This window comes from Aplidium turbinatum, chromosome 5, assembly GCF_918807975.1.
Source record: "Aplidium turbinatum chromosome 5, kaAplTurb1.1, whole genome shotgun sequence".
Taxonomy (NCBI): Eukaryota; Metazoa; Chordata; class Ascidiacea; order Aplousobranchia; family Polyclinidae; genus Aplidium; species Aplidium turbinatum.
The window spans coordinates 21,206,066-21,229,414 of NC_137476.1; the positions used below are offsets into that span (position 1 = coordinate 21,206,066).

At 38.5% G+C, this 23,349-nt stretch overlaps 1 protein-coding gene across 1 annotated transcript; it reads right to left on the reverse strand.

The window, feature by feature from the left end:
• Positions 1-309: 309 nt before the first annotated feature.
• Positions 310-16,703, reverse strand: LOC145770074 (vacuolar protein sorting-associated protein 26B-like). Its single transcript, XM_082581662.1, has 7 exons — positions 16,560-16,703; positions 15,118-15,272; positions 4,585-4,741; positions 4,194-4,361; positions 3,515-3,690; positions 2,205-2,347; positions 310-1,465 (listed from the first exon to the last, which is right to left on the reverse strand). The coding sequence occupies exons 1-7, from the start codon at positions 16,622-16,624 to the stop codon at positions 1,388-1,390; spliced, it is 942 nt and encodes a 313-aa protein (XP_082437788.1). The 5' UTR covers positions 16,625-16,703; the 3' UTR covers positions 310-1,387.
• Between the last annotated feature and the right edge of the window lie 6,646 nt (positions 16,704-23,349).

A 23,349-nucleotide genomic window follows, 5' to 3' on the forward strand; every position in this document is an offset into this window, starting at 1 on the left:
CTCAACAGTCAGGGTCTGTTTGAGATCGATCTTGTTATAACCCACTGGGCACTTCTGTTGTTTGTGAATGTAAATATGATGAGGTAATAGGCTATGGAAAATTTTAAAGCCATAAGGTAATTATTTTGACGTAGGCTATATTAAATCTTTTGGCTTCCAAAATAACCGTTTGCAATTTATGTAATTTTGATGATAGATTTAGTTGTGGTGGCTATAACGAAACACTTTCTTTAATAACTACCGAAATCATAGACCTACATACACAACGCAACACCATTTCCACAAAAAGAAATCGATTTTTTAGGTAGATTAAACGTAAGATGCAGATGACAAAGAGGGAAATGTTTGAAAAAAAATTTGCCGAATAACCTTTTTATGTCTGCGCTTTGGTAGAATAATTGCTTTGGATGTTCAGTTGGCTACACTTAACTGTGCCCAATCACATCAAAAAGATATAGCCTACTACAGCCCTTTCTGCGGGTTCCTAACTGCTTCACCCATTACACTGTGTCCAATAACATCACTATCAGCCATCATATTGAGACTACTTTTAGTTTGAAAAACGCTTTTCATTTTATTATTGACCCCTTGATTTCCCACCTTCCTCTCGTGTTTAAAATAAGAATGAGGTTTTAAAATACTGTAGCTCGGCCAAGTTCATAATTTTCCTTGTCTTCTGCGTCGGATTTGTGGTGATATTCAGGAAAGTGAACTTTGTGAAACTGTAAACTTTAATTATCCCATACCACACCATTCAAGACAGCAAATCAACGCTTGTTTTACATTGATTCAACGTTTGTTGTAAAAAACAGTTGATTTGCTGTCTGGGATATACAGCATACGATAGCCTACATATTTGGCTAGTTTGGAGATGATAAAGCAATGTAAACTCACTATGATTGAAAACTTAGACTTCAAAAAACAACAACGCAATAAACGCTTTGAAAACAACGCCCACCAGAGTAGGTACATAATTGCACATACGATCTTAAAGCAGAGTACAACTATCTTAAGCAAGAGTACAACATCGCAAATACTGCCATCAAAGTTTTGAACTGATCACAGCAAACGCGATGTTTGACAAACAAAACATAGAAAAGTAAACGCTTCCCCGACGAAGGTAAATTAGTTTCAGGTAGTCAAAACGCAAATAAAAATGTTTAGATGGAAGATAGAACCAGTTTAACTGTGTGGTTTGAAGCATGTAACACGATAAATGAAAATTTAAAGCATAAACATTAAACAATTGAAGTTATGACTGAAGGAAAATGTCCAATATACTGGAGAGTACAGCAAATCACATACGGCAGTACCGGTTCTTCTAGCTAGCGAGAAAAAGAGTTAAACGTATATTTTATAGAAACATAACTAGTAACTACAACAAAATTTAAAAACGCCGTGTCGAATCTTCAATGCTATTGTCGACTTGTCCATGGAAGTTTCCCTTGCGCCATAAAATTATCTCCTGCAATGCAATGGGCAGTTGTGGTCATGCTTTCACTCATCAAGTAACAAATCGTTGGATGCGTTGTTTGTCAGCAAATAACGCTCAACATAATCTGTTACAAATCATAACAGGGATTCGCAACATTTTTACCCTTTGCGGACATTTTGAAGGTACACTTAGATCCAGCCAGCTTTTTTCATGTCAGAATTTAGGATTTTTGTATGCATTCTATGAGGTGAGGGCAATGTGTGGTGTGAAACCGATGGACAAAAAGAATACTGAGAAACTTATAAACTTGCTTGGGTTGAATGAGAATGTTGATAAGCAAACAAAATCGAATGGAGTGGTACGGGCAATCGGACATGTTTTGAGAAGGGATGAAGATGATGTTTTGAGAGGAGCGCTGAAGTTGCGAGTGGATAGTCGTAGGAAACAAGGACAATCCAAGAAAACGTGAAAACGGCAATTTAAGGAGAAAAGCAGCAAGGCCAGCTTGACAAGAGAGGATGCTTTGGATCGATATAGATTATAGAGGCAGGGTGTGAAGGCGATTGCGGCACGTGGAGGTGGATCCGGCCACCCTCGGTGAAGGGAACGTCACCGGATGAAAACTGGGCACACCTTCTACCTTTCCTTTTCCTGGAAATTTATCCTCTTGAATGAAATTACTTCCAAAGGGTAAATTTACCCAATATTGAAAAGTCTTGAATTAGGAGGATATTTGCCTAAAAATGACACAAATAATTGCGACGCCTACTTGCTGCTTAAAATATCTTCGATCTTCTTCGTCGATGAGGACGAGGTTGAGAAAATATCGGACAGAGAACTTCTTGTTGATGTCTCTCATCGTTGTGGTCAAACCATAACCGGCCAAAAACAAACGGATGGGGATAGACTCTCCTGCAAGCGGCACAATGAAAAAGTAACAATGTTTTACCCTACCCCAGACAAGTCAACTATTCTACTTGGTGTCTGGGGCGTTGACGCCGGTATCAAATCTGTTACTTTTGACAATTTTGAACATTTATGAAAATAGTCTTTTTCATTTTCCCAGTAAATTGTTTTCGTTACATGTGTCTGTAGTTTTGCACAAAAGTAAGGGGTAAATGTGATTGCTTGCTCTGAAAAGGTGTCGTTTCAATCACTGCTTATATGGTCTTAGCTACCGACAAAAACTTAAAAGGATAGAGCAATGACACGGCAGGTGTGTGCTGCTTTGCGTGACGTAGTGTGAATACGATCTGATAAGCATAGTCTAATCTAAGATGCAGCATAACAACGTGACAACTTTCTGATATTTACAAGTTAAAAAGTTTATTTGCACTATTTTGAAACAATAATACAAGGTAGTTTCAAACGGGGAAGAAAAAATATGACTAGATCCTAACAATGAGATGACATCATCGAGCTCGCAGATACGAAGCAAGTTTCAAAAAGTAACATCTATGACACATCGTCGCGCTCAAATTATAACTTCAATTTCTTCCTCGTAGGAAGAAATTTTCAGCTTGAGAACATTGCCTAATTAGGGATTGTTTTTATTTGCTAATGAAGATGAGGCCTCTTTTTTATAAAGTGGCTTGTTTTATGACAAAGCAGTGGTGATGTGATTGCCCTTTGCTGTTGAAAAATCTTTATTACCACGTAGAAATCTTGACTAGCTTCTAAAATCTAAACAAATTAAGAATACTCCGTTGCAATCAGCTAGCCAGCATGGCTACAAGTTGCATCGAGTGCTTTCCACACTATTCGTGTGCAATCACTTTACACATGCAACAACACTTTGTCAAACTTTTGACTTCGTCTTTTTGTAGCAACCGACAAACGTCGCAACAATTCCATACTATTTGGGGTAGATGTGGAAGACGACTTCGCTATTGATGTGCAATCAAAGGTTCTTGAAATCGTTTGATGATTGCGTGCCCTGTGACAGCTGCTAACGGAAAACGTATTTAAATCTACGGCTAAAAGAAGTTCAATCGCATAGCATCCAACCAGAAAAAGGCTGTCCATCTTCATCTCTGAATTGCAACCAAATTTCATTTCCTATGCCTGCAGCACACTTACCTTTCACAGGAGCCCCGTCCATTATCTCAAACTTTGTTATTACGTCGTCTTCATTGAAGACACTGGGACCTGATCCTGTGGTTTCCCTCTTGATGATGTGGACTTCCATGTGCTTGATTTTGACTCTTACGAGAAGAAAATAGATCTTTCCAATGATAGCATCATTCAAATGGTATCTGCAAGAAAAAAAAACAAAACTGACATTTACATACAAAAACAAAATCGGGAGTAATAAAAAAGTATGTTTAGCTCAGATCAGCACTGTCCAGATCTTCGAGTAAGGCAAACTCACGTCTTATTCATATCTGAGCAGAAATCTACAACAAATCGACTAGAATTTTATCTCAAGAGTGAAGATACGATACATTATACGACTGACACAGTTTGTTCAAGATCAAAGGACAAAATCGTAGTGCACATCAGAGTTTCAATAACTTCACGCCAACATTTCCTATAGCCACAATCCAAAGCTACATGCAATGCAGCACACAATTACAAGCTCTCTAGAATGATAAAAGTAGGTTACACCAATACACCAGTCACCAACATCCAATCAATTGGCAGTTGTATGGGTGGTATAGCATTAGTATTGTAGACTACTGGTTTACCTCATGTTCATCATAGAATATAAAATTACAGCAACAAACCCGTTCATGAAGCACTACAAAGTGAAACCTACTTCTGACGATTGTATTCGAATTCAAGGTGAAGACAGTCCTCAATCCCCACTTCCATTTTGATGCTGGTGCATTTGTCATCGGGATACGTACTGAGAGTGTGAACAACAAACTCCAGTTCTTTAATCAGATCGGTCAGACGCCTTCCCACAGTCACTTTAAGCAGATATCTGTTCAAAGTAAGAATGCTGTCAATACACTAAGATGTCGTATCAATTATAATTATCATTCAAATATATAGAAATGGTAGAATAATTAGACTGACTCTACGCAACGATCAGCAAAAGCCAAAGGTAATGCAAAATTATTATTTGGCAACGAAACATTTAAAATAAGTTGACCAGCATGATCAAACCGCAATATCATAAATACCAAAGTATATATAATGCATACCGCAAGTGTACATTGCTTCCAAAGTACGATTCGTATGGTTTTTCTACATGGGGAAATTCAAAGGCAAACGCTTTGCTCTGAGTAAGTGTACCAGCACTGGCAAGATGTTTTGTGAGTGTTGTAAACTCATAATGACTCGTTCGGTCATAAAAAATATCTAAAAGACATGAAGGTCAATAAAAAAGTTTATAAAGTTGTACAATACCCGTGGAATGCGCCAAGTTTCAAACAAGTAACAATATAGATCGTTGAATGATCCAATGTTGCAAAAGGAACATCGCTCAAATAATGCATTACAAAAAATAGCATCATCAAAAACAAGCCAAAAGTTTGCCTCCAAGTAATTATTGTAGGGAGCAAGTCTTTTAGGCGCAGACAGTTAGGCGCCGGTCAAACAGGCGCACACACTGTGGCGTCTGGATATTTAGGTGCGGAGCACTGTGGCGCCCGTTCATTTAGGTACAATTCCTAGTAAAGTCTGCAGATTGTATTAGCTTGGCAGGTAGGGCAATGCTTTTCACAGAAAATGTTATATTGAACAGAAAAATATGTCATGGCTTCCGTGAGTGAAGCTGCTTAAACCGGCAATGCTTTTCACACAAAATGTTATATTGAACAGAAAAATATATCACATTGTTTTTTAATGCGCGTGTTCGGCGTTTATTTGTTAGTCCAGGTTTGCGTCGGCGAAAGCTTTATCAATAAATTATTCAAGTTTCCGAACATGACTGAGTTTACTTTTAGTGAGTCAAATAATAACTACACTAAACGTCAGTAAAAAATATACCGTAGCCTATATTCAAGCGGGTGGTAGGCTTGAGTGAAGATTAACTTAGTTTTCCGTCATAACTCCGACTAGGTTTAATAACGAGCAAAGTCGCACCATTATGCTTGCAACTTGTAGCCAGGGTTCATACGGAATGGCCCGTTTCGGCGAGTCCGATTCGGCTAATCCGATTCGGCTAGCCCGATTCGGCGAGTTCCCTATTCGGCGAGAGCCTTTTTCGGCGAGTGCCCTATTCGGCGAGTTTTTGAAATTTTATTTTTGAAAGGGAATTATCGGGTACCGTAGCCTAACTGTTTTCACATCGTTTTAATGTCGCTGAACGTGCATAAAGGAATTAAAATAAAATGTTTGAACTATTAAATTAAAATTCGTCATGTCAGTTCAGTTGTTTTTATTTCTGACCATCATATCAAAAACAATACACGTCAACATAGCAAAGATAAAAGCGACAAAACGCGAACGCTAAAACGTGCTTGAATTCGTCATGTCCGTTCAGTTGTTTTTAAGGTAGAAGCGACAAAACGCGAACGTTAAAACGTGCTTGTGACCAAAGTAAGTTATTGAGTTGAAAGATATTTGGCACGGTCGCAACACCTTCAGAAAAATTTAAGATGTGAAGGGAAAATAAAAAAAATAAAATGTTACAAAAAAAAATCATGTTTATATCTATAAGTTAGTACTTTTGAATAGTTAAAATGATTAGGTTGGATCAACAAATGTGTGGCCTACAGCTTGGATTGAAAGGAAATTATCGGGTACCGTAGCCTAGTTATCCCTACCAGCAAAAATTTGTTCCAGGAACCCAGTTAGCCTAACAGTTCATTTTTACATTGTAGTTACAGAATGAAAAGGCTAACCAAATGTGCGGCCTATCGTTTTAACGTCGCTAAACGTAGAAATCGTGTAGAAAAGAGAACTTTGATGACCAGGATACGTTGCAAGCCTTAAAGCAGCCGGTGGCCATGGCCGCTAAGTAGTGCTTGAATGACCGCCTGTGCTACCTCCAACGTCGGCCAAGTTTGGCCGCTTCTTCTTCGCAAGTTTCTTCTAGCCAATTATTTAATTTCGCAATAGAATGATCGTGGATTGAATGTCGAAAATATGTAGTATCAAAGAGTGACGCAGAATTAGGTCAGCGCATCATAGTCACTACTGTTGTATTGAATATATCCAGCTGCGATCACCAGCGCTGTAAGTCTTGTTTGCAATTCCCGTTGTTAATTTTGATGAAGTGTTAATCCGAAGTGCTAATTTACATCGGCTAGCAATATTGTCGTTTTTATATCGATTCAATGTTGTCGGATATTGAATCGTTGTTAAAAAGGAGAACTAGGTTAGTTGACATCCGTGGGTAAAACACGTGTCTTCATAGTTGAGAACGCTGTGGGTTAGTGACTTCACACCCTCAATGGCATAGGCGTCGATTTTTTCTTAGAAGAGAGGAATTCTGGGTGGGCAAGAGTTTTCAAACAGATTTCATTGAATGTGTGTTTGCAAATTCGCAATGGTTCAGTCTTCAAAATGAACATATTTTTACTTCGGCAAAAACGTTGCCGAGGCCAAACGGCAAAATTTGAAATTGCCTCGGCAATTACTGTGAATATTTATTAGGAAAAGATTGTACTAAAACATGTAAAACGAGAAGCGAAAAATATACTAGAGTAGTCTATTACGAACGCATTGTTTGATTTGTTGTGATGTAATAATACCAAAAGTAGTGATAAAGCGAGCAACGCGATACGCACGCTGTTACGGTAATTCACGTTAAAAAACTCACGGGGAGGGGAAAGTAAGTTAATTTTGGGTTGATTCAACGTTTGAGTCAGCACAAATCGATTTAATTTTTCCGGCGGGTTATATTGCGTAACAACAATGCCCAATAAGAAATTTACGTTTGTTTTACATGAATTCGACATCTAGCGATGTTGAATTATGATAAAATAACGTAAATTACTCAACCAGGTACAGGTAACATATTAATAGCTCCCTGCGAGAAGATCGCCTCGATTTACGTAAGCTTATAAGCCAACATAATTTCGGCACAATTGGGACACTGCGAGCAACACAAAGTCTGTTTGATGAACTAGTCAGAATCGGTATCATCAGATGCTGTATCAGCTGGACGAGATAACGGAAAGCGAGGCGCAACAAGGAGTAGATGCTTACAATAATTTGACGTCTACTGGAGTTAAATCAATGCAAATAGCAGGCCTTGAAACACCTTTTTTTTCCGGCGGCCAAACGTGTCCGACTGAAGCAAGCTGTTCGGCGGCCAATCACAAGCACATGGCGGCCATCGGAACTTCGACACACATTTTTACTTCGGCAAAAGCGAAAAATATACTAGAGTAGTCTATCACGACCGCACTGTTTGATTTGTTGTGATGTAATAATGCCAAAAGTAGCGATAAAGCGAGCTACAAGATACGCACGTGGCACGCTGTTGCAGGAATTCACGTTAAATAACTCACGGGGAAAAGTAAGTTAATTTTGGGTTGATTCAACGTTCGAGTCAGCACAAATCGATTTAATTTTTCCGCTCGGTTATATTGCGTAACAACAATGCCCAATAAGAAAGTTACGTTTGTTTTACATTAATTCGACATCTAGCAACGTTGAATTATCATAAAATAACGTAAATTGCTCAACCAGATACAAGTAACAAATTAATAGCTCCCTGCGAGAAGATTGCCTCGATTTACGTATACACTAACATAATTTCGGCACAATTGGGATACTGCGAACAACAAAAAGTCTGTTTGATAAAGAACTAGCTGTCAGAATCGGAATCATCAGATGCTGTATCGGAGCACGAGGTTGTCGCGTCATCACTGGAATCAGACACATCAAGAGGCTCATAGCTTGGCTGTAAATCTATATCGTCTTTGCCGTTCGCAATGAAGCGTCCACGTTTTGCGGCTTTCGGGCTTTGATACTACTCCACAGGCCTCTTTTTTTTCATAAAGATCCATCAGGGTGTTGACTAGGGAATAAATCTATGCTGTGCCATAACGACTGGGAGGAATGTTTAACCCTAACATTACAAGCGCTCGTATGGCCTCGGCATTTTCATTGCCGACGCTAATGCGCCATTTGCCGACGCTAATTTCGAAGACTGAATATATCGCATCAATAAAGTGTATTGTGATGTCACTTGCATCCAGCTTATCGTCAGACATCAGCTGCTTGATCACTCAATAATGTTAACAATTCAAGCATAAATACAGGGTGTATTGTGATTTATCGGGTGCTTTAACTCTTTTCTGGTCCTTTGTGATTATAAGTGGCAAAGTACTACTACTTTATTTACAAGGCCGCTTGCGTAAAATTTTCTCGGAGCTTCATGGCGGACAAATGCGGCCGACGGGAGGGCGAGACCCGGCGGACAAAATGTCGGTTTTTGTAGGTTAATCGCGGCGATGGCCGCCTTCAGTTTCGAGGCCTGAATTATAGGGTGATATTTTTATAAAAGATTCTCCCAGCTGGGCACGTGTCTAAGCGCCGGCGAAGTAGGAAGTAACCCAAATAAAAGATCCAGCAATAGTAAGATTAATCAATCTCTTAGTCTGGTGTAGTCTAAGAAAATTAGTTTTTTCTTGTAATCTTGTTGTCCTTACAATCACCTCGGCAATTGCCGACGCTAATTTCGAAAAGTGTGGTTAGTCTTTCTCACAAAGACTGCGTTTAGCGTCGCTGCAGCAATTAAGCTTTAATAGGTTGGATGTTTTCTTTCTTGCATCTTGCGATCTTATGAGCGCTGCTAAACTAAACAAACTTCTTTTATGTTTTCCTTTGCGACCTAAAAAGCGCGTGACTCGTGACCTGTTATCTTTAAAGTGGCGCCTTCGGATTTGCCGCATTTGTAAAAGCGATTGTTTTTAGTACGTCTTTAGTTTGTATCGGTTATTTTATTGTCATGTTCATTATGATGTCATATTCACATTCCCTTACGCTGACCGGGAACTGAAGTTTGATTGTGACGTAACGAAAGTGAGACCATTCGGAGAAAAGATCAAATTGCCGACGCAAATTTGGAGAAAAGATCAAACGTGGCTTTCTCTCACCAGGAATTGCCAGCTGTGGCAGTTGCCGTAGCAACAACAATGCAGTGCGTACCGCCGTTTTTCCATGCAGCGTTGTTACGGAATTGCTTTGTTCTGTCGGATACCTAGCGAGAGACATAGCGTAAAACAAGAAGTTGCGCTGCAGTTGGTTGGATAGTCCAGCGTTTAAGAAAAACGGAAATAATTGTAACGAACACTTCATAAGTGGCATGAAAACAGGGTGGGCGAAACATATTTTGCCCACCCTCGTTTCACGGCAGGGTGGGCGTCGCCCACCCTGCCCACCCTATTTCGACGCCTATGCTCAATGGTGACATCATAATGGAATGAATGGTCAGGTTTTATGAAAGGCGGTATGCAGTTGAAACAATTGACTGAGCTGCGAGCAGTTAGAACAATTTAGGGTCGTTAGATGGTCCCGCAATATCGGATTACAATCTCGATAAAGCATTTATTGCGTGGTACAACGATTCTATTGCAGGACGTCGCCCAGACTTCAACAACGCTAAGTGATCATTTTAACTTTGTTGCAAATTTAATGCTATTTACTTGTGCTATCGTTATTGTATTTTGGCCTCCAAGCACGCAGATTTGGCCGCCGAGAAGGAGCTCTCGGTAGGCCACGATGGCTGCCGGAAAAAAACACGAGTTTTAGGGCCTGCGTTGAAACTGAGAAACATTCACAGAAGCCCTTCGATACGTTGCATTTTTAAGATAATGTATTCAGACGTTGAATCAATGTACAAATGAACTGTTAGGCTAAATGGGTTCTCGGAACAAATCGAAGAGCTTCTGTGAATGTTTCCCAGTTTCAACGTATCCTAGTCAGCAAAGTTCTCTTTTCTACACGATTTCAACCTTTAGCGACGTTAAATCGATGTAAAAACGGCAATTTCTGCTGGTTGGGATAACTAGGCTACGGTACCCGATAATTTCCTTTCAATCCAAGCTGTAGGCTACACATTTGTTGATCCAAACAACTAATCATTTTAACTATTCAAAAGTACTAACTTATAGACATTAAACATGATTTTTTTTTGTAACATTTTATTTTTTTTATTTTCCGTTCATTTCTTAAATTTTTCTGAAGGTGTTGCGACCGTGCCAAATATCTTTCAACTCAATAACTTACTTCGGTCACAAGCACGTTTTAACGTTCGCGTTTTGTCGCTTCTACCTTAGCTATGTTGACATGTATTGTTTTTCATATGATGGTCAGAAATAAAAACAACTCAACTGAACTGACATGACGAATTTTAATTTAATAGTTCAAACATTTTATTTTTATTCTTTTCTGCACGATTTCAACGTTTAACCAACGAGATATAACACAATGAGTGGAAACTCACTCTTCTCTTAGTGTTTCTCTTTTATCTCTCTCGTTTCTCTACGTCGTACGTTTCATGGTTCACTGCTTGCACATGGAAGGCTACAGACTGCGACCGTACGGGTGTACGGCGTGCTAAGAATGCACTAAAGCAAGGCTAAAGTGACAGCGAATACCACGAAGCAATTGGACTGTTCCGACCATAGTATTATTGTTAGGTGGTTTAAAAGTTTATTTTCGTTACCGCTTGTCTTTTCAGATTATTGTGTGAAATTTTGAAGTAGGTTAATCAGGATGTTACAGGTCAATAAGCAGGGTAAATACATAGGCTCTTGCTAACAACAATATTAAATTAGTATAGGGTAGCAAAGGTCTACGAAATACGATACAAAACGACTGACTGTAGGCTATATGGTTATCAAAGTTTATCTTATCCAGCTATAAACAACCAACAGGGCTAGAAGAAGTTTGGCTTTTTATAACAGTGCAATGGAAAACAGTTCTGATAATTTAACCGTCGAGTATCTTGTGGAAATAATCGAAGATGAAGAATTTCAAAGTATTCCCATTTCAACGAGCGCGTCTACAGTGCAACGTGAATTTGGGTAAGAAAGCGTTTCAAAGGACCTCGCACCTCTAATTAAATTGTGCAGTTGTGTGTTGAAAGCTGAATAAAATTGTTTGGATATATTATCCGGTATTTTTGCAGATGTCACTTATGTCCGAAAACTTACAAAACCAACGGGAGAGCACGCTGGAAACACATGTAATAACACCAGAAAAGGTATGGTACTACATTTCCGCATATTACCTGCCTGTAGACTGGCAAGACAACTTTATAGCCTGAATCGTTCATTTACACATTGTTTCTACGTCTGGCGACGACGGATCAACGTTAAAATCTGACTGCAGTCAGCAACTTGTGTGTAACAATTGCTGTGGTAGGCATATCCAGTCTGCCAAATTAAAACATATCGCAAATATTGCATCTATTCAACACCTGCCTACGTCGAATCGACGTAAAAAGGGGAAATTGTTAGACCACATTCCAGACGTCAAAATAGCAAAATGAGGCCCCTAATTTCTTGAAACGGAGGCCCATACCCCCTTCAGGTTGCAACTAAGACATCATATATCGCGTTTTCGTTTGTAGAGTTTGTAACCAATGTAGCTTATCAACAGTGATTTACATTTATTTCAATAATGTCTGGTACGACGAACGACAGTTCTGCCAGATTTCAGAAACTGCCTTCAATGATTAATATGCTTATCCAGTGATCTCGTGGGATTGCTGTTGACTGAGCCAATCCCAATCTCTCCGTCTTATCTTCAAGTACGAAACTTGTCTTAATTCAGTCTGTATTTATTGGTCGATATCCAAAAACTTCATATAAAGTCGCCAAATAGATAACGCAATTGTCTATACCAGCCAGTAAATGAGACATACTCAAGATGCATAAAACGGGGCAAGATGCATATTTTAACTTTGCCTACATTACCGTAAAAAATAGCACGAATTTACGATTTGTATACCATTAAATACTCTTGCCAGCATGTATGTTCAATACACAAACATTAACGTTTTGAAATTTACATTTCAGAGATGAAAATAGCAAAGTTTTACAACAACAACAACAAACCACTAATACGGTGCTTACAACTGATGAAATACACATAATAGAATATATTGGGGGATACGTGTTACGAAAATTAAAGCGCAGTGCCACAGATGAACAACAAGGCATTTTGTCTAAACTAGAAAGTGACACCAGTTGCACAGCGGGTTCATCTATGATTGACACACTACAAAACGACGAATACGGAACATTACTGAAGCCAAGTCCTACTCTGATGAAAATTTTGCTGAGGCTGGAAGTGGATTTTCGAAAACATTTCAGCTTTTGTAATACAATGCAGACTGTGTTTAAGGAGATTGATATAAACAGTTTGTATTTATTAACCAACGACTGGGACATTGTGTCATATATTGTAAACCACATTTGCAAGCTATATTTTAAAATTCGTACCTATCAAAAAACGAAGATTTTAAAGCTCAAAGTCATTGGTGATGTTCAGAAAAACAACATCAGTCTGCGTAAAGCGTTACAGTAAAGACACTAATGTACGGAATATTGCTCGTTGTTTTACAATAAAATGTAAATGAAAGTACTTTATGTTGTAGTGCTACGCCTTCCCATTGCCCATTCTTGTTTTCTTTACAATAATTCTTGCTAGGCACACTAAACAAGTGATGGCGTGGTGTGCCATTACTACATTAAGGCATACAGCATATTATCGGCATTATATCTCTGAGCTTGTGATTCTACCTATCAATTATTGCCTTTTCACTGTTTTATTTGTTACTTACTATTCTATACCTAAACATTAAATTGAGAGCCGCTCTGATATCAATCATTCATTAATCTGAGCGGGATATAAATGCTATCATTATTATTATTATTATTATAATTTCACGATTCAACTAGCAACAGTGCAAGACTATAGCCTAAGGTTTTAAAAACATTGTAAGACTTACGACGCTAGTCTAGACGGCTTATTAGAAATTCAGGTTCTTCAAAATTGATTAAGTTGCTGACAGGCTAACAGTAGCTTGGCTGGGTTAACTTTAGGGCTGCACTAGAGTTTAATTTTAGGCTTCTGACACTAACATAATGTTAAATAACAGGTTGAAAATAGCCTAACATGTGGATAGCACCTTACCCATGGTACAAAACTATATTACTAATTAGCCAAGCACCTTAGGCGGTGAGATAGCTCAGTGGTAGAGCTCAACGCACATAAAATCGAAGGAACATCCCATCTAAAACTCTTGTGATGTCCGTTTAATCTACTGCGCAAATGTCTGTAGTGAAGCGTGACGGCCGACACGTAAAACGGAGCAAAAAGAGGAGTTTCCACTCATGGTGTTATATCTCGTTGGTTTAACGATGTAAAAACGGCAATTATAATTAGGCTACGGTACCCGATAACTCCCTTTCAAAAATAAAATTTCAAAAACTCGCCGAATAGGGCACTCGCCAAAAAAGGCTCTCGCCGAATAGGGAACTCGCCGAATCGGATTAGCCGAATCGGACTCGCCGAATAGTAGCAGACCCGGGTTCATATGCCCTATAGAAATGTATTCATGTAGTAGAACGTTGTCTCATACGTAGTTACGTATCCGCCACATGACCAATCCATCCCGAGCAGAAGTAATTGCGAAAGTTAAAGATTAAGTAAGGTTCCATTTGGCTGCAACCTGTGTTCAAGATGCATAGCAAATGTCATGTGGAGATGTGTACTATCAAGAGTAGTAGAGCGTTGTCTCGCACCTCATCTCCACACGCCCATTGACAAAACAACATTTTTCTGTTCAATATAACATTTTGTGTGAAAAGCATTGTCGGTTTAAGCAGCTTCACTCATATGGAAACCATGACATATTTTTCTGTTCAATATAACATTTTCTGTGAAAAGCATTGCCTTACCTGCCAAGCTGATACAATCTGCAGACTTTACTAGGAATAGCACCTAAATGAACGGGCGCCACAATGCTCCGCACCTAAATATCCAGACGCCACAGTGTGCGCGCCTATTAGACCAGCGCCTAAAAGACGTGGACCCTTATTGTACCAGGCTGATGAGACGTTACTGGTTTAAAAATAAACAACTTTATGGCTTTTATTTTATAAAAAAAAAAATAGGGAGAAAAATGTTTCTTAACATTTTGTAAAGTATTGTTTTTTACATAGATTTTTAGTAATAGGCCTATTATATACATTTTCTAACATCATCATCTTATGATAGCAATATTTTAAAGTTGGTTGAGACTATCAATCAATTCGAACGTAGCTACATATAACACAATGCTTAATTGATTAATTTACCACCACAAACATAATACAAGGAGCGTACAAAATGATTGCTATATTGATTTTTCATTAGAATGAGTTTATTTTAGACTGGACACTTTTTAACACTTTTCAAAATTCAACATAGGCTCTTATGATAGTGTTTCAACATCTTAAAAATTTTGCTACCAGTCTGGATTTATTTGCAAAATAATAAAGTATATAGATTTTAAACTTTGTCTTGAAAATCCATAAAGAGGGTCTTGCAATAATGCAGTAACACAAAAGTACCTCGAAAATATATATGAAGACTATGTACCAGCACACAAACTACAGGTATTTATCAAACAAGCCACATATACATATTGCCAACATCGGACTGCTCTTAACAGGTTAACTTGCAGTAAAATTAAACCATAACCGGTACATGTGGCAAGGTCTTTGTTTATATGCTGTTATGGGTGAAACAATTCATTTTTTCATTTATTGCAACTACTTACTGACCTATTTGTCCAATCAATTCTATTTTTATTCCTTTATGTTCAAGTTTAGTTCCAGGTTTTAACACAACATTGACAGCCCCTGATACAGTTTCACCATCATAGTAGATGCACAAATTTTCAGTCTTGGTTTCTGAAGTACGATGTTCAACTTTTTTTCTAAAAAAAAAAAAACAATCAAAATATTTTCAGCACATGATACCAACATTATTGGTTTCAACTTTAAGTAGAGCGGCCAAAATATTTTGACCTTGCTTTTTTATACATTTTACTTAACTTGTGTAAAACCAACAAGAAATTACATCTACCGGTATGGAATTTAGGGAGGAAGTCTTTTAGGCGCAGACAGTTAGGCGCCCGTCAAATAGGCGGGCACACTGTGGCGTCTGGATATTTAGGTGCGGAGCACTGTGGCGCCCGTTCATTTAAATGCTATTCCTATTAAAGTCTGCAAATTGTATCAGCTTGGCCGGTAGGGCAATGCTTTTCACACAAAATATTATATTGAACAGAAAAATATGTTGGTTTGTTAATGCGCATGCGTTTATTTGTTGTTAGTCATGGCTTCAGTGAGTGAAGCTGCTTTATCCGGCAATGCTTTTCACACAAAATGTTGTATTAGACAGAAAAATATGTCATGGCTTCGGTAAGTGAAGCTGCTTAAACCGGCAATGCTTTTCACACGAAATGTTATATTGAACAGAAAAACATATTGTTTTTTTAATGGGCGTGTTCGCCATTTATTTGTCGTCAGTCCAGGTTTGCGTCGGCGAAAGCTTTATCAATAAATTATTCAAGTTTCCAAACATGACTGAGTTCACTTTTAGTTAAGTCAAATAATAACTACACTAAACATCAGTAAAAAATATACTGTAGCCTATACTCAAGCGGGTGGTAGGCTTGAGTGAAGAGTAACTTAGTCTTCCGTCAAAACCCCGACTAGGTTTTGCCAAAGCTGAGCTGATACAATCTGCAGACTTTACTAGGAGTAGCACCTAAATGAACGGCGCCACAGTGCTCCGCACCTAAATTTCCAGACGCCACAGTGTGCGCGCCTATTTGACCAGCGCCCAACTGTCTGCGCCTAAAAGACGTGGACCCAGAATTTAAACTGCAACCACTCAAACTTACGGTAGTAAGTTTAGCAAGTAAAGATTTTAATGTGTCTGAATTGTGTTTGGAGACCATACATTGTTGCCACTGGTAAAAAGAAAGTTAACATGCATTTTTCATCATTAGACCATTTTGGCACCTAAGTGTTACTCTTTCAGGTAAAGTGTAGCCTATGTTTAAGAAGAGAATGGTGAGTTCAGGTAGTATGAACAGATATATAGTCTTCGAGTAAGGTTTGCTTTCGAACGTTACCGAGACAATCTCACCATTCAGCCACACTTTGATTCTTATTCAATGATCTTATTCATTCAAAATATTCCAAGCTCTACCTACCGTCTCTCTTCTGCATCTAGAAGGATTTCTACACATTCAACAATTCCGTAACCAAAAAAGTTCATTGCAACCTTCACATTTGACTTACTAAACTTATAAACAAAACAAAATTATACAGACGAAATCGGTTAATCGAATCACCTATTTGCCAGACGTTTTGATACGATTATACGATTGATTCGTTTAACCAATTTACTAAAAAAAGGTTTATTGTGAATGGGCGTAATGTTGAGAAGATGTCTGTGCTGACTAGGCTGCAACGCGCATTACAACTGATACTTCCTACAACTGTTTACAATTCTGGTTAAACTTTAAAGAGTTTCCTAGTTCTGTGTTACATACCACTATGCTGTATGTCCCAGCCAGCAAAACTGGTCCTTTTTACATTGATTTATTGTCTGCAGACGTTGAAACAATGTAAAAAAGATCAGCTACGATCAAAGCATTTTTCTGCAAACTGCAGCAATCGGACTGCAAATCGGCAATCTTTTATATCACCGATTTCTGTGACGTCACAACGCGAACTTTGACGTTGAAGTTTTTGATTCAAGCGGGCTATTTTTAGCTCGTACCAGCTGTGTAGTTTTGAGTATGGAACGTGGCCTACGAAAATAGTGGTATGGTAGAAAAAACACGGCTCACACTCATTGTTTGTTTTGGAATCGCAAAGGTTTTTTTGTCAAGTCTTTTGCGCTGTCTGGTAAAATAATTAATTTACAATGTTCTTCAACTGAACGAAACTGCACAAATGAAATTACGCACTGCATTTCACAACAGTAGGCTACTTTGTTTCAGCAATTTTAAAAAAAATTCTCCAAAGTTTTCAGGTTTAAACTTTTAGACATGCTTTCCAACACTTCTCTCTCAAGCCGAAATAATTTGTCCATGTCCTTTCCTTGGAAGGCCAGTCGCCGACAGATGACATCAAAAGCATTTAAACTTCTTTATTGGGAAGTGTGATTATTTCTTTTGTGTGCTCTTCTGTTTTAATGAAGCCTAGCTGTGCGAAAATTGTTTTTTTGTAGTGCGATGTCTAGCACATAAGATTATGACCTGGGATTACAGACACTTGTCTTTGTTTTGATCGCATGCGTCTGTTTCGCCTTTGCTTCATTTCGCCTTTGAACATTGCAGACAATTATGCGAAGCAAAAAAGAGACGTTCTCTTTTCGCTAACGGGTACAATTATACGATTAAATGAATGAAGTAGGCAAACTAGAAGCAAATCCTGATGCTTTTATCTGACTTATTCTTTTAAGCGGTATACGCTTAACCGATGTTTTTACTTAACATTAGATTGGATTTGGTTTGGGATTTCAGGTTTTGATTCAAATAAACGATTGATACGTTTAAGCAGTATACTATTAACCGATTTCGTCTGTATTCTTTAATTGAGCGCCCATAGTCTATTTATTACATGTGTTTTCATTTGGCTCTATAGCCTAGTCTATCTATCCATCGCAGATATGCTTGTTTCTCAGCGCTTTACAAAGCAGACAGTGTTAGTGCAGCCGAGTACATTATTATCCTGAAACTATCCCTTTTGCAAAGTGCTAAGAAGAAACAAGATTTAGCACTACATTAAAAAGTATTTTTAAGCAAAAAATGTGCGATTCGGACCAGATTAAAACTGGCCACCGATGGCCGACCTAATCAAGGTTGCCAGACTTTAAAAAAAATTCCTGCCAAACTAACTTAAAGAAAAATTGCCAAATCAATAATTCAATTCAATTTTTCATTGCTGGCGCGAGCATGTAGAGAACAATAAAGTAAAGACACGAATTTTACACCAACAAAAGGAAAAGATGACAAAACCAAAAGGTTTAAAATATACATCAATAAAACCAGAATAGCCTGTTTCGGCTAGTCCGATTCGGCTAGTTCCCTATTCGGCTATAGTCCGATTCGGCTACAGTTTTGAACTGTATTTTGTATTTTATTTCACAATATTATTTCTTTTGCATTCCAACAAAGAAAAATAAATTGAAATAAAATTTAGCGCAAAATGTTTGAACTATTAAATTGAAATGTTTGCTCACATAAAATTGACATGTATCCTGCGTCACCGTCTGTATGCAAACTTAGAATATATTAGAATCCTCAACTATTACAAGATTCTAAATCCAACGACGTCTTCTGTTTATTTAGAGAATTTTGTATTTTATTCCACAATATCGTTTCTTTTATAGTTGAAATTATCGAAGCTTTAGATGAGTCAATGTAAAAATATTGTAGCCCCTCTATCAGTGACGATCGGTGAGGGAAAGCAAGGAAAGCAGTGCTTTCTTTAGCAAAAACTATGCAAAATATAATGACTGAATTCTAGGTTTAACTTATTATTTTTATCACGTCTATTTTACCTTGAAAATTACTGTATTCGTGACTAGAATTACTCGTAACGCTTGTGAGTAGTCTAAGTCCTCACCAAACCGCATGTCTTGCCTATAAATGCCAATTGACGCAAACGCTTCTGTCAGAAACAATCACTGAGGCTCCAGGTAAGCAACTATCAAACTTGCTTTCCCAGATTCAAAAATGTCAAAAAACGCCTTCGTTTTAACCAATCCTCACCCGTTTTGCAAAACGTCACCAGCTGCTTAGCCAATCAGATGTTTTATGGTTATGGTAAGTTAGTTGTGCTTTCCCAGTGACGTCAATGCGTACATTCGCTAAAGCGACTAGACTAACTCGTCAGAATGGTATCTCGTCACGGTAAACGCACAGCATCATAATGCCAAAAAGCTTGTTGCTGTTTTTTGATGTCTCCTCGCCATGTACTTTAGCCTACTGTACTAGCTTTCATAGTCATGCCTTTGCCTTTTTTACAGCGTTGGTATAACGTTACTTCGCCAATGAACGTTCAGGTGCGGATGCAATATTTAGTTTGTTAAGCTTCTATACGCAGGAGGCAAACTTATCCAGCTTTTTGTACAAATTGCTTGCGGTTGTAATGTTTAGGTCTAAGTGTTAGTTTTTGTAGTGTAGGCTTAACTGAATATCTGAAAATGAACATTCATGACGAATTAAACAATTAGACAACTATTATTCCATGTATAACACAGGATTTTGGTCCTGCAACGTTAAAATTAAGATTGTTCATGACTTCTAAACATTAAATGGATGTATGATCACGATATAGGCGAAGCACAATTTGACAGATTTTTATTTTTGATTTGTTTTGGAAATGCTCTCAGAGCGCACCAAATTGGAAGTGTTTTTCAAAAATTTCTGGAGGAGGCCCCCCAGACCCCCCGCTGGAAGTGTTGCCTTCGGCAACACGCCTTCGGGCTTCGCCCGACGGTTACGCCCTTGGCGTCTACTACCTTGCTGCAGCATATTTCCAAGTTGCTTTCCCAACGGTTTAAGCCACCGAACGTCACTGCCCTCTATTATTACAAATGATCACGAGCTGTCACACTGGAACGATTTATTCACTTCCAACTAACATTTCAAGACAAATTTACAAAGAGAAAGTCACACATATTTTGCTATTTGTTGTCCACTACATGGCCCATAAACATTTAATGATAATTTCAAGGGGAAAATTTTTAAATGTTTGTGGAAACTCGGCTTTGTTCTATATTTTTCTCAATCTTTTCAAGGGACGAAATAGGTTGCATCCCACTTAAATGCATTGCATATATTCTTTTATGTTGATATAATCAATAGATTCTATTAAAGCATATTTCTTTCCATTTAGATCTGTACTAAGTTTCGCCTTTAAAGGAGGTGTTTTTTTTATCAAACATGCATAGGCTATTTAGGTCATTGTAGTTTGAATCTTTCTAGAGTAGGCTGCCGTACTTCTATGTCCAACCATAATATTACTCAAATGGTCTACAAAAAATCCGCCCGATAGCTCAATTGGTTAGCGCGTCACTTCTGGAACGAAGAAGTTTCAAGATCAAGCGGCACTGGTTCGACTCTCGGGGTGTGCGCTTAAGCAACGCACGTTATTAAGGACTGCTCTCCATTCAGCGGCATCTAATGGATGGAATAATTCCCCAGCAACAAGACTTCAACAATCGGAAACTTCACTCTGTCAATCTCGTTGACCACGCCTGCGTCAGTGATTCAAAGCCTCTACAAGTATGCGAAACTACCAGGATTAAGCTTTGCAAGAAGTTTTCCCAGTCCGAGGATAAAGATTCAATCAATCAGTATTTCTATTTAACCCTTCAAAGTGTATAAAAAAAAGTAAAGGAGGTTGAAAAAAGACTGGCTCTTCAGTCGTGGAAGGTGGGCACTTTCAAGTTTTCAACGTAGCCTATGGCTCTGTGCCAAGCAGTAATGCAATCATGCGTGATATATGAAATCTACGGTAAGTCATGTGACTCAGCTCATGATATTCTGAGCATTCTTCTCGAAATAATTTTAATACCAAGTAAATTAAGTGAATCTACCAACAGCGTGGCCAACGGGTTAGGGCAAGGAAATAGTCATTTCGATGGTGTGGGTTCGATTCCCACCCCCTGCCATTATCCTTTAATGCAATCAGTTGAGTTTATAAAGGAAATATTATCCTACCTTTGTGTTTGTTTTGTTTTATTATCTTTATCCTGCATGGATGCAACCTAGTTCGTACCATGAACAGTTCGGACCGTCAGTTCGTACCTTGAAATAATCGAGAAAAAAAATTAAAAAAGCCGAAGTCGCTGATTGCAGTTTCCGCTAAATCTAACCATAGAGTAATCTATGCTCTAACCCTAACGCTCGCTGATCGCAGTTTACGCAAACCTTTTTCCGCAGTTTCCGCAAAAAATTTTCCGCCGTTTCCGCTTACCCTAACTCTAACCATAGAGTAATCTATGCTCTAACCCTCGCTGATCGCAGTTTCCGCAAACATTTTTCCGCAGTTTCGCAGTTTCCCCTAACCGCAGTTTCCGCTAACCCTAACCCTCGAGTTTGTTTGATTAAAAAAATATTGCAAATGTGGAATCATGTGAAAATGGGCCATTTGCGTCTTGGGCGCATCCAGAAAATGCGCCTTGGGCGCGAAAAAATTATTTTTGCACGAGGGTCCCCCAATCTGAAAGTTTCCCGATCCCCCATCAGCTAAACCCGCCCTGTGTAGAAACAAGAACATGTTTGAAATATGCAAGTAAAATACATAGGTTATAAAAACTGCCCATGTTCCCATAATGACAGGGAGACAACGAGGCGACCATAGGGTCTACTAGTGAATGATGGCCACCCCACGGAAATAAAGATTTTGCTATTTAATAAAAATGTTACATACCGTAAAGACAAAAGACCACATTAATCAACGCATGCACAGGTGTCTTCGTACTACATGCCTGTATAGGCGTGTAGTGCCACTATAAAAAAAATGGTCCGGCTCCAGAGCCGATCACTTTTCACGGTCAGGCTTTTTACTATTGACTTCGGCTCCAGCCCACGAAGCTGTCAGGCTTTATGCCAGTTGCTTTGGCTTTAGCTCTGGAGATTCGGGTTTTATGACTCTGGCTCCAGCACCGAAACTCTTGTCTTTGAGACAATTATTATGTACAGTAGTTCTGAAAACTGTTTTTGTCAGAAGTTTTATGTTGTTGGTCTCTAGAAATAATAATGTTATAGGCTTGCCTACTCTAAAATCAAGCAACGGAACAGGATTCAGCTTATTTATTAAACACACAAACAATTAATTCCAAAATGAGTGATGGAATGTTTTCAACGCACAGCATGCAGTGTGCAACGCACAGCAATGCACAGCATGCAGTGTGTCCACAAACGTGTCATGAGTTTCTTTGCCGCAACTGGAGATTGGCCTAATACATTTTTTGTGGTGCCACTTCTAGGCTACAGCAAATGCAATTAAAGGTTCTAACTCCAGTTTCACAGGAAGCAGAGTTTGATTGATTGTGGAAATCTTCTTTGCGCAGAGAAAGCTTCTTTGACAGCTCAATCCTGGCAGTTTCGCACATTTGTAGAGGTTTTAAAGTGAACCTTGAGTTTGACAGAGTGGAATTTAGTGCCGCTGAGTGGAGAGCAACATACAATTATACTTTCACACTCATACACGTGCAAAGAGACACAGCACTAGCTTACTTCAAAACAAGAAAAGTTATTAGCCAATGAAATTGAGAATAATAATCGTATAATTTTAGACTACAATGCATTGGTCGCCGAAGTACCGGTAGGCCTATAGCGTATTCCTAGTCTTCTAGAATACCCCACCACCTTCCCCCCAAAAAAAACAATAAAACGCAACGCCTATCACGATAATGTAAGGACAATTTAAAGCGGACACAAATAAGAAATCAAAATATGATTTGTTGGCGTGAAGCAAATCTATTTCCAACTCACAAAATAGGTAGATGATGAGAAGTAGGCTATGAATCTTTGATTGTAAAAATGTGATACAATAACTCAGTAAAAAGCAAGATTTTCTAAGCACATTATAGCCTATAGTTTATGTGTTTCTCAAACTTTTTTTTTATTAGCATCCCTCTGGACAACAAACAGAGTATCAAAAGCCTCTTCGACAAAAAATTAAAACCAAAGTTATTTTTCCATTTTAGCTTATCACAACTTAAAGTCCAATTCTAATGAGACGATTGAGGCTGGTGCAATATCAGCAGCCTCTTGATATCAGGTTTCAGTTTGGATAGAAACAGTCTTAAGTCTCCCCGTCTAACTACGTCAAGGCGGTTCTTATTGTTATCCAGAAGCGCGGTCACGGCACTAAAAGCACGCTTCACCAAGCCTGAGCTGGGAAAGGCAATGATGATAACTTTAACCCGATTCCACACGTGAGAGTATTTCTCTTTGAGTTGGTTCTGCCGCCAGA

Bases quoted from the DNA above. Each gene is read 5' to 3' on its own strand.
- LOC145770074 (XM_082581662.1), bottom strand. From the start codon at position 16,624: ATGAACTTTTTTGGTTACGGAATTGTTGAATGTGTAGAAATCCTTCTA. The intron at 4,362-4,584 runs GTATGCATTATA...TACTTTGAACAG, and splicing joins GGAAGCAATGTACACTTGCG to ATATCTGCTTAAAGTGACTG. The intron at 2,348-3,514 runs GTAAGTGTGCTG...TGCCGCTTGCAG, and splicing joins GGACGGGGCTCCTGTGAAAG to GAGAGTCTATCCCCATCCGT.